Genomic DNA, 12202 nt, shown 5'->3' with positions numbered 1-12202 from the left:
AACCTGGTTTATAATAATTATTGTTTACAACAATACAATTTTCATGGCACTTGTATATAGTTATAATTGAGTTCGACTTACAGTCATCAATATATAGCCTGTTTGTAATGATCTCAGATTTGATCACCAGTGAGGTCTACTCATGCAAAGATATTGATGGAGAGTTGCTGCAATGAATTGTTCCAGCCACACATTGAAAAATTTTCATAGCAGTTGAACTACCTAGGCCACACGTCTAACCAATATTGCGTTAAGGCAGTCGGCCAAGCAAAGCAGTGGCTAGATACCAAGTTGACAGGGCAGCAAACTTTGTTCAAAGATGTCTTGTTTGTAGCATCACAAGCATAGATTATTAAACAAACCACCTTGCATAGAAAATTTGAGTTGCATTGCTACAATCATTATAAGGGAAGGTGGCCGTGCCATCAGGAAGTTCCAATAAGCATGCAGGTTTGAAAAATAAGGCTTGTTTAAGAGCAGGCTGGCAACTGTATTCAATACCTCTGCTGCCAGAATACATAACTTCAGGCACATACAAATAACTTTTCCTTTCCTATAATAACACTGTATTACATACCCCATTCACACTGAAAGATGATAGTCCACAGGCCTAAAGCACAGCCAGCTACATTTTATATCTAAGGACATTAAAATGGCCCCAACCAAAGAAATGGGTTATTTTCCCAAGATTTTCCCAGGTTCCTTCTTCAAAGGGGGTGATGGCAGAGATGGCAAGAGTGAACTTGTAAACCAGGAGAGGCACCCGAATTTCTCCCCAGGGGGTGGTCTCCCCAGGGGGTGGAATAGGTCCTTCAGAGGGGGCAGGGAGCCCCTGAAGGAAATAGTTATACGGTTGGTTTTCTGCTGTTCTGTAGAAGGCAATAAAGAGGGGTGTCAGGCAGCAGGAGCGGTTAAGGTGGGAAGGAAGGGTGTTGAGCTCACTACGACCTTCTCTCCTCTCCTCCCTACACCAACCATTTAAAAGCTGTACCTCAACATCCCTGTCATCACTTCCCCTCAAGAAGGAACAGAGTTGGCCTTGAAACATTGGGGAAGTGAACCATTTTTTGTTGGAGCAATTTGAAATCCGTAATTAACCCAACCAAACAGGCAATTCTGCTGAAATGTCTACCTTCAAATTTTATACCTTTTTGAAACTCAACTATATGGCAGTGCTTCCTACTCTAAGTAAAAAGTGATGCATTGTATATGAAGCCATGAGCATTTTTTCCTGACCTTAAAGGGCCCCTCACCAGGCCATATAGCAAATTTTAGTTAGACGATGGAAGTTGTTGTGTGCTGAATGAAGAGCAGTATGCCGCAAGAATTATTCAAATCGGTTCATTACGAGCCAAGAAAAACAATAATTTGTAGCGGCGCGAAACCATGACGCGAGGAGGCGAGTTTCAAACCCTTGCCACTCGCCCCGTGCAGCCTTCGCAAGACAAATCCCTTCCCTGCCCTCTTCACTTGACACATATGCATGAACACGTCATGCGCATGCATGGTCACGTGCGCATGACATGCCCGAGCCAGCCCGAGCACGTGAGCGGCGTTGCATGGCCGCTACCTTTTTTTTATGTAAAGGCCGTGGGCGTTTTGTCGGCGTTCTCTGTGGTGTACTGCCTGTTTTTGCGGGACGGGCATGAAAGTTGAGACATTTGTACGGGCACGAGAGTGGCGGTATCATGAGCCAGTGCCGCATTAACGTTTACTTGGACGCGGTAGAATAAATGAGCATAATGAGTGCTCGAACGCGCCAGAACATTAGTTTCGTTTCCAGGGCTGGCGTCTGCTCAATGCGCTAACCGCGAAGACGCGAACGCATGGGAAAGGGAGGCACATTAGCCCCACATCTCGCTGCAATTCACGAAAAAAAATGAAAAAGACGCACACATTCCCTTTGTGTGTCTCATTATTACTCTCAAGTTTTATTAATCTGTATTCAAGCAACAAGTTACACAAACTACACATGTCATGTCAAATAATTATCGCAGTGCCACGTGCTACTGTTGGCGACGTCAGAGCACAGTCGTCTACGTAGAGGAGCGACGTCACAACACTACCATCTATGTAGGGCCATTTTCTCATGTACGTCATCCCCTCATTCTCTAAAGCGCGCACCCGCGAAAGGAAGGGCAAGCAGTGTTCACCTTGAAATTTGACCCATTTCCGCGACGCGTAGCGTTGCAAATTTTGGCAGACGTGATCATGAACGCCCAGTGTATGCACTGCGCTCGTTAGCACGAAATTGTTAAACCTGGTGAGGGGCCCTTTAAAATCAGAGACACTTGTCACATTCAGGAACATACTGATCTCACAAGTCATTGAAGCTGGCAGCTGAGGTGATTATGACTGCATTCATTTTTCTCCCCTCCCTCTTGTGTTACTAAGGAAGTTGCCGTCTTGGAACATATGCATTTTGTAGGTACGAGAGGGACAGATGATGAAATTAGGCACTTGGACAAGTATAATAAGAAAATGAATTTTTATGGTGATTCAAAGCTATAGACTTAAAACTATGTTTTTCACTGTCCGTCAGCAATATTTTCATGTAAAAGGTTGCCTGCAAAAAGACCGATTCTTTTTCAACCAATATTTACTGATCTGTCATTTGTCATATAGGGACCAAGTGCATATATGCAATGCACGAGAATTTCATTAAATGAAAACTGCAGCACAAAGTTACTTTGCTAAATTGCAATAAAACATACTGCGTTTACCCGAATCTGACAAGCAGCTTTTTTTTACTTGGTACGAAAATTGCCAGCGCGTTAGAAGCGAATGCAAAACCGAAAACGCATTGACAACATTGGCTACAGCCTATCATCAGGGGCATTGACATTGTGATCACAAAGGGGTGATAGAGCTCATTTTGCAAACGTTGCTGCAGGTTCATTTTGTGCTTAACGGTGATCTTCAGCAGTATTCTCAGTCAACTTCATAGCTACCATCCCATTCACAAGATCACGCGCGACTCGGCAACGCATATGTCAGGATACACAGGTGCTCGCATTTTTTGGCAATGCGCCAAGCTTGCTCTTAGAGCACAGTGCCACAAATGCTGTTGATCGCAGACTTCCACAGGTCCGCTGCAGCGTCATGAAAGATGCTGCAATAGTGGTATCCATAAGATAATATATCACCCTTGCGTGCTTGGCATGTCTCAATAAAGCACGAATGGCAATGATGACATACTATTTTTATTGTAAAAGCTCATTAAACAAAACCCTGCTTGTGACTGTTTTTTTTTCTGAAAGTAAACAATGGGGAGAAGGGTGCATGCTGCATTTTTTCATAAAAGAAAACTGGAGCATGCTATATTCAGGCGCATTTTTATTTCCTTAAGTTAAGCCTGTAAAAACTGGGTGCATGTTAGATTTAAATTAGCATCAGAGTCAGGTAAATACAGTACACGGTTTTCAATGGAGCTGAAAGTTGTAAATAAAAATAGTTTGTTACATAATGGATCTTGTTAAATAAAGGTTAATTATATTGAGGTTTCTCAGTGCTACGTCACTCTAAAAAATTCAGCGATACGTTCAATGCAGACTAGCACACATCAGTCACTATATAACTAATTTTCCAAGTTCTTAGTGGCTCAGTGGTCCAAGTCCTGTGTATTAGCACAAGACTTGGCATTCTGAAAACATCTACTTGCTGTCAATAAATGCAGCAAAACTTATTCTCTATAATCTTTACATGGCTATGAAAGAAAAAAAAAAATGAGGAGGAAGACAGAAGGCTAAAATAAACAATAAAAGCGACAAACACAAGAAAAAAAAGATGCTCAATTTTCAAGAGAACAATAGTATCGTCCACCTCAACATATTGCCAGAACAGTAAACTAACAATATATGAATACCATAGCTCTCCCTTTGCAAAAGTGATAAGAGACTCACAATTTCTGCCTTATAAGCTCCACAAAAAGAGAAAAAATAGCCACTCAAGACACTTACGCATGAACATGTCGAACTCGAAGTCGTCATCACTAATCTGGGGCACTGGGGGCAGCAGAAAGGGACGGTGGGTGTTTCGGAGGCTGCTTGGCATTACTAGGCGCATACGTGGCAGCAGCCGCAGAGCATTCTCCTGCTGCTCCTTTCGTAGCAAGTACTCCCGCTTGTATCTCTGCGGCAACAGGCAGGCAATCACACAACTCACAAAAAGACCACCGAAAAGTCACCATTTTCTAGCCTCAAGTACCCGACAACTGCAAATTAATAACTGTAAATGACCTCTGCAAATAGATGGACAGCCAAGAAAAAGTGGTCATGTAATTTCCCTCATCCAAAACAACTGAGCATATTCGCAATACTTGCTTGGAAAGAAAGGTTAGGACAAAATAATATTAGTGACAAAACGCTACTGTCCTACTATTTCACGTCTTTTTCTACCTCTTTTGCTACAACAGATTAGTAACTTGACACATTTACACACCTTTTTCAGCATCTCATTAAGGGGTATCCCATTTATGTTAAGATGGGCCTCTATAATGTAAAACTATTAAAGTATTTATTTTTTTTTTTTCAATTAAACCATTTGCCCTCCAAAATGATAAAAATCTTTTGGGCCACAACCACCGCACTCGTATGCCACATTATGTAACAAAAGCCACAGAAACTCTCCACCTCAAAACGACATGTACAGACCGCTTATGAACAATTAGGTAGAACAAAAGAGAATAAATCATTTTTGATTGTGCGCCTTTGTCGCCACTAGCCCTTCGCTATTGGTCGCAAATTGTCAGGCTGCACCATCACCTGTTTGTTATGTGACATTAGAAAAACCATAAGAATTACGACATCAAAGTTACATGTATGCACTAAGGGTCTGTTCGATTCACCTGCACCAATCTTAACCAGTTCATGGTGGTGCACAAGAACTTCAGGAAATGTGCAGCTCGAGTTCAGTGGTACAGGCACAGTGTGACACCAGCAATGAATGACGAGATGGTGACACAGTGCAGGCCTTACTTTTGTTTGCTTAAGGGGGGACGTGGCGATGGGAACGGTAAATTAGGTCAAAATGTTCTATTTTTCAATTTATTTATTTTTTGCAATCTTCCGACCATCTTCTATGTCGTGGCGAAACGTTATAACAAAATAAACAGTAGAAGGTGAGAAAAAAGCCCTTTACAAGTATGCTGTCATCAAAAACTATAAGAAAATCAGGCTTCAGAAAATGGAAATCTCGCAGCTTTTCCTTGGCAGAGTGCTGCCATCTTGGCATCATTGTAAAGAGGAGATATCAGAGCTCAAGGCAGCCACAAACCTTCATTGCTCCAATGAAAAATGAGACCAGCTAAAACCAACATTGTTCTGAGTTTCATTTTTTTAGCTTTGAGCTCTGTTTTCTTTGAACTCTGTTTTCTCAGCTTTCATTATTTGCGCAGTTGCTGCCAGTCATCCCTGTGCCATTTCACAAGTAAAAATAAAACCGTTTTGTTTTTTGCACTTATATCTGAAACATTGGTGAGTGCCGTAAAGCTGTTCATATGTGTGTGCACCTCATACAGATTTTTATAATTGGCTTTTTTGTAAAAGTTGTTAATAAGACAATGTGTACAAGACATTTAAAAAAAAATTTGTGCACTTATTTGAATGTTAAGAAATAAACCAATACCTTCACCACACAGAATGGGCCCTTGTGAGTATGCTTACAAAAAAATATTCACGAACTGATGTCTAATTAATTAATTAATTATGGGATGACAATGAGAGTCTATCAACTCGAAAACTGCAATAGATAACTCAAAAACGATTTCAGTTTAGATATCGTAAGAAATTACATCTGGATGCCAAATTTCATTACTTTATTCCTACAATTTTAAAAATTGGGGGACGCTTAAGCTTTGCCTTTAAGAGTTGATATCTGGCCCCATCCTCATCGTGCTCTGTTTTGCTTGTCATTATGTTAAGTCACCCAGTCTCACACACACAAACACACTCTACATACCTATAGTAAAGGTAAAGGTTTCCGCCCTCTTCAACAGCACTTTTATGACAACAGTGCACCCACTATGTGTGTGTAAGAGAATGCGTGCACAAATGTGTATGCCTTTTGTAATGGGTGGCATGCTTTAAACCAGCAGCAATTACGCGCGTGATACTTTTTTGAAGTTGCGATGCACCCACTACATGTTTGTAAGGGAATACGTACAGTAATGTGTGTGCCTTTTGTAATAGCTGGCCGGCTTTAAACCACCAACTCGCTATGCGGTTCACATGGTGTGACGCCCGATGGCAATATACGCTTGTACCCCGTTTTACTGTGATATTACATCTCGTACTGTGACACCTGTATACAGGACGCGTATGTTTGTGAAGCATGAAAGGTACTTTCAGTGCAGTTCCAAGCAGAGGCGTGGCTGTGCGGTAGAACACCCGCTTGCCACGCAGACAGCCTGGATTCGATTCTCACTCGAACCTAAGATTTTTTTATTATTTATTTTATACAAGATGATTTTTCACTCACAACCAATGACGCCGACACTGGAATTTCTGTGGAGCGAGCCCTTTAACAGGGCTAGCCCATTAATAGTTTTCACTGCCACGTCCCCTCCCTAATGTACACCGTCCACGTAACTTTGAGAGGTGGCAAACTGCACATACATAACCCACTTTGCATAGAAACAGTAGACGCGCGTACATCGCTATGAATGAATGCTGCATTGTCTTCTGCGCTGCTAGTGCACATGCGCACGTCCACACAGAGCCGGCATTGTCATCAGAGAGGGTGCAAGAAAATTGTGAACTGGCACTGTACCTCTACTGCCCCTTTTAAAATGAATGGCGTGGTTCAGAGGATGCCATTGCTGCACCAATGAAATAAATAGCAAGGTGAAGCAGTGGTTCAGGTGGTGCAGTTGAATCAAACGGACCCTAAATGACTCATTAATATGCCAAACAAACGTTCAAATTTTTTCGGAATAGCCCAACCATGCCAGTTCCACAGAGAATAGAGGATAGCTGGCTGATAATAGCTCTCACGCTGGCTACTTGTCGCCGCTGGCAAGAATATATTGGCATAAAATCAAAGTGGCAGTAAAATGTTTTCGAAATGTCAATAAAATATTTTCGAGCTGTGTATACAACATCGCTTTGACAAATGAGCCGGCAATGCTATTCATTTTCAAACCAAAGAGACCTGGGGCGCCATCTTGTACACATTCTCTGATAGAACTGGATGCAGCGCCACGAGAGAATGAGAGGGAGGAAGGAAAACCGAAAAGGAGAAGGCAGGGAGGTTAACCAGAAACACTTCCGGTTGGCTACCCTACACTGGGGAAGGGGAAGCACCCTGGAAGAATGCATCATGTTTTGAAAGTCTTCTGGGGGACCATATAATGAATTCAGAAGTGCTTTCAATGCATGCAGAAATATAGTATTATTATAACTAAATATTAGGGGTGTGCGAATATCAAATTTTTCGAATACGAATCGAATACGAATATCCACCTTCGAATATCGAATCGAATATCCGAGTATCAAAGGAAAAATTCCTCCACAGTAACGATATTTTATTTAGCATGTAGCTATTTGAAAAAAAAAATCACAGCATATCCACGGAGTGAATGATGATGAGTGGGCGAAGCTGCGGAGGTTCATCGGTAAACCGTGAATCTTCCGTGAATTCTGCCCAGTACATCATCACCGACGTGAGATCGGGCGCGTTTATACTAAAGGTTCGATGAGTTATGACGACTTGCAGCTCACTTTAATTTTACATGTACGCTGTGAATTTTCATTGTTTAGAAAACCATTGCTTTAGAAAACATCTGGCGTCTTTCGTTAAGCAGCTGGCGTCTTTTCGTTTTGCTTTAGGAACATCTGGCGTTCTTTCGTTTTGCTTTTAGAAAACATCTGGCGTCTTTCGTTGGTTTATTTCATCAATCAACGGCGTTTTGAACAAAATTTTTATTGTTTAATCTTGCACAGGAGAAATCTCACCAGGCACTACCTTGGAGGTAAACAGTGGCTGCTAATGGGAATGAGACACAGAAGAAGTCGGCTTTTAGCTAGCACTTACACTTCTACTTCTACTAACGTTTCCTACTGGAACATGCCAATGGCTGCTAATGGGGAATGAGAGACAGAAGAATTCGGCTTTTAGTTAACGCGCACGCTGCGAATTTTTTATTGTTCAACAACGCACAGGAAAAATCTCCCACCGGCACCACCTTGGAGGTCAAAGCGTAAGACTGGTTACGCACTACGACTACCATGACTACGACTACGAGGGACGAACGGGTGCCGTCTTAAGGAGCTGCGCCCCTAAAACATTAATAGCCTGACTGGCAACACAACATACACTGCTATCTCCAGAACACAATGTCCAGGCTAGCACAAAGCACATCACAACGCAAGCAAATATCATGGCAGAATGAAAGTAATGACTAGATATTATCATGAAAAAATATGAGTTGCTCCACATGATCAGGCAGCAGGCGCTCCCTTCTAACAGAGACAACCCCCGCCCCCTGCCACTGAAAAGGCACGCTCGCTTGGAAGAGAAGTGGGGCAAAGCTTTGCCCGACTGGGGTATCTGAAGGTGCCTACAGTCCGCCACCAGTCACATGGGTCACTGTCTTTCTTCAGAAGTGGTCCCGCATAGTGAATGAGTGGTAGTGCGGCACGTTACGGCCGCATAATATTGAAAATGTACGGTTACATGATCGCCAACAGCGCTGCACGTCGGAGATGCACCAGCAATAAATCATACGTATTGGGGCGCTCGTCGCAGGCAGATATTGTGCCTCCGTGTACTTACTATGTGTATCGCTCCTCTCGGCAACGTTTTTAGCTATACGAACACAGCAGAAATGTGGAAGACGAGTTATTTTATGCATGATAATCAAATCGCATATTCGAGTTTTTCGATTATTCGAAGTTAACGAATATTCGAAACTTTTCGAATACACGATTTTCGAATCGAATACGAATATTTCGAATGTAATATTCGACGAATATTCGAAACTTTCGAATAATCGCACACCCCTACTAAATATCAGTATTTGGGGACATTGTTTCCCAAAGCTTAAAATTGAAGAACGCGGTGACTTTAACAATTTATTTGTGTTAAAGGGGTCATGAAGCACCCCTTGGGCTTGTTGAAAAAACACATCCTGCGGGAAGCTGACATGGCTTTGTAACTGCTCTGCCAAATATTACAGTCGTGCGCGCCGCATAAAGGCCACAAGCGGAGCGCGAAGTTGCTGTTTCCTCAGGCGCCCTCGTTTCAAATAGAGGCCGGTTCTCACTCTCGTCGGTGGGCGGGGCGTCTGCCCGTTGACGTCGTGGATCTGCCTGTTTACGTCGCAAGAGACATAGCATGCTTAATGGCCGACAGCCGACGTAAATCAAGAGCGACGTTCGGATCAGATGCGCTTCTTGCCATGGGGTGCCGCCACTTGCCGGCGCCGCACTCGCGCACACGAATCACAGCAGGAGAGCCATCGCGTTTCATGACGCGCGCTGACGTAAATTCTTTCCCCCGTGCCATCCCACCCTGTGTAGCTTCCAGTGCGCTCGTCGGCACGAGAAAAGAGAGCAAGCGCTGAAATCGTGCGCCAAACCCCTATAACTCCGCTCATTCTTGACAGATTCGAGAAATTTTTGCGGCAATCAATTCGGGAGGCAGTAAACTCCGATACTGAGGTCATTAGATCATTACTTGGAAAAGTGGTTCATGGCCCCTTTAATGTCTTCATTGGGCGCTAGGTGGTGTTGCAATTTCAGAAGACATTTGGTGGTGAAGCTGGTGGCCATTTTTGCCAACTATATCAGTGTACTATTACGTGGGATTGGATTAGGCCGGACACAAAGTAGGCTAATTCGCTCCTCTGGCCTGAGCACTTATGTTTCAATCCAATCCACATAGTCCAGAGACCGTTCTATATATACATTCTATAGGACAGAACAATGTCTTCATTCGTTCTGTGCCTGTTCTTTGCCTAGCAGATGACAAAATGACTGACAACACTGCTTCATCCGGTTGCTGTTCTCACTTCTGACTGTCAGACGAGCCTCGAACAATCCCATGAGCCGCAATAGAGCGTTTTATCACAGAACATGTACACGATTGCGCCCCTGCTGTAAACAACAAAATCAATTTACTGGGCTGTTCAGAAAAAGCTGTGGGTTCCTGACCATGCTTGCAATGGTGGTTACATAAATATGGCTTTGAGAGATTTGAATAAAATCACAATGAAATAGCTTTATATTACAGCGCCCTTCAACCTACTAATTGAAAGGAGCCTGTATAACAATAAAAGGCCATGCATGCACCTCGAAGCTCGTGTCAGTTAATTACAGATATCGAGCAAAGTGGAATGCTGAGCTCTGAGTAAGATATTCTTGGTTATCCACTGAGGCGACTACACGCACAAATAATGTTATTTAACATGTACATTGCTTCCCACAGGTTTCTGCTGTGTACTAAAGCCAGAATTATTAAACATCAGCTAAAAATTATTCAAGGTCTTAATCGCTTCAGGGATGTATGTAAAATATGAGCCTTCCAAATAGCTATGCAGACTTGAACCTCATGCAAAATTCTTCCAAGTGTGCTTATTTTGTGCACATGTTGTTTAACATAACCAATATGATTATCCTTGCATGTCTGTAATATATAAGGCTAAAGCACTCTTCCTTGCTTGCTCCTAGCACACTAAATATAATTCATTAAACCTTTCAATTGCAACACACAAGTAAATGCACTCTTGATTCTTTGTATAAAGCGCAGTCTATTTAGCACTAATTTGCAACTAACTCAACTTATTCACTTGCCAACATACCTCTCTCCAGTCGGAAACATTGTCAGTAGGTGACACTTCCACTGCAAATAAAGACAAGTGCCATCCTTAAAACAGCACCAAAAAATTTAGTTTTCTTTTTTCCATGAAAAAGGAAAAAAAAAACATACCAGATGGAAAGTTCTTCAAAAATAGCTTCCGCCAAAGCACAGGATGAGATGCCAGTTCAAATAAATCTGTGTTTACTCCAGATGCAGCCAGCAAGTCTCGCACATTCAGGTAACCCAAAATAAGAAGCTAATGAGGAAAAAAAACCAGTGCACATTAAATCAAGGGGAGGCCCAGAAAGTCTAGCAATGCAATGGCAAACAGAAGATAAAGAAAACATTAAGAGGCTTGTAAATAACTGCCACATACCTGGATCTCGGAGCTCAAGGTCATGAATCCAAAAGTGGGAGCAACATTTGTGACTGCAAACAATCAAGGTTACACACATTACTTTCCATGTATCCACTACATGAAAAAACTAAATTTATAACCATTTATATCAGCAATTACTGCAGACAGCAACCACATTATTTATAAACAAGTTCATTTACCGACACGAATTAGAACCCAGACTGCCAGCACTACATTTTACAGGTTTTATGCCTATTTATTGTGTTTATTCATGTGAGAACCACAGTTTTTGTTTTTTTTTAAATATTGAGAGAGTGCAGCTGTTATACAAGTTGGGCATAGGACTGTTAATGTTCATGGTATGTGCGGTTAGAGCCAGCACGTCAGTGACAGGTGGCTGCTGTATTACTTCAGAACAGATGAGCACTTTCAGGAATCACCAATAGATGGCAATTAATACTGCTATGGGATTCAGTCTGTCACGGCATTTTTTTCTGGGACAGCAGCGCAGTGCATGAAGTGAGTCACCGTACTCGCAGTACCCAAATAAAGAAGTTCTGTTAACTTGACAGCGACTATATACTACATCTGAGGACAACACTGCAAGTGATGCAAGTGCAAATGCTGGCTACACACTGTGCATATTCATTCAAAATCGAGCACTGCTGACCATAATCCACTTCATTCTTTGCGGCTACTGCCCTCATTATTGCTCAATCCCATCACCACTGCTGTTGATTACCACATCAACACTCTCCTAAAGATCGTTGTTCTTGATGCCGCCCAGGGTGTTGGATATCCCAGATATTTTTCACAATTACTGACAGTATTTACGAATTATATCAAATGCCACATGTTCAAGTTCCAATATTTAGCTAAAATTTTTTTATGATGTTCATGACTTACAGATTTTACTGGCGCAAGGGCCAGGTCTGGCCAAACAGTGCAAACCAAATCAGTTATAACAAAGTTTCAACAAAATAGTGAGATATTAATGTTAATGTAGAATGGCTGTATAATGACCTGAATTTAAGTGGCAGTAAAGGG

The 12202-nt window shown here is 42.2% G+C and overlaps 1 protein-coding gene across 5 annotated transcripts in view; it reads right to left on the bottom strand.

Moving 5' to 3' along the window:
• Positions 1–12202, bottom strand: part of LOC119401065 (F-box only protein 7) — a 45778-nt gene that overhangs the window by 10835 nt on the left and 22741 nt on the right. For all 5 annotated transcript variants that reach the window (XM_037667875.2, XM_037667873.2, XM_037667878.2 and 2 more), the window contains 4 exons: positions 11174–11226; positions 10927–11053; positions 10799–10839; positions 3960–4131 (listed from right to left, as the gene is read on the bottom strand). In XM_037667875.2, the coding sequence (XP_037523803.1) occupies positions 3960–4131; positions 10799–10839; positions 10927–11053; positions 11174–11226 (393 nt within the window). The remainder of the gene's footprint in view (positions 1–3959; positions 4132–10798; positions 10840–10926; positions 11054–11173; positions 11227–12202) is intronic.

This window comes from Rhipicephalus sanguineus, chromosome 1 (assembly GCF_013339695.2).
Source record: "Rhipicephalus sanguineus isolate Rsan-2018 chromosome 1, BIME_Rsan_1.4, whole genome shotgun sequence".
Taxonomy (NCBI): domain Eukaryota; kingdom Metazoa; phylum Arthropoda; class Arachnida; order Ixodida; family Ixodidae; genus Rhipicephalus; species Rhipicephalus sanguineus.
Note: the sequence above shows the minus strand (reverse complement) of the source record. Positions and strands in the feature narration are given on the sequence as shown.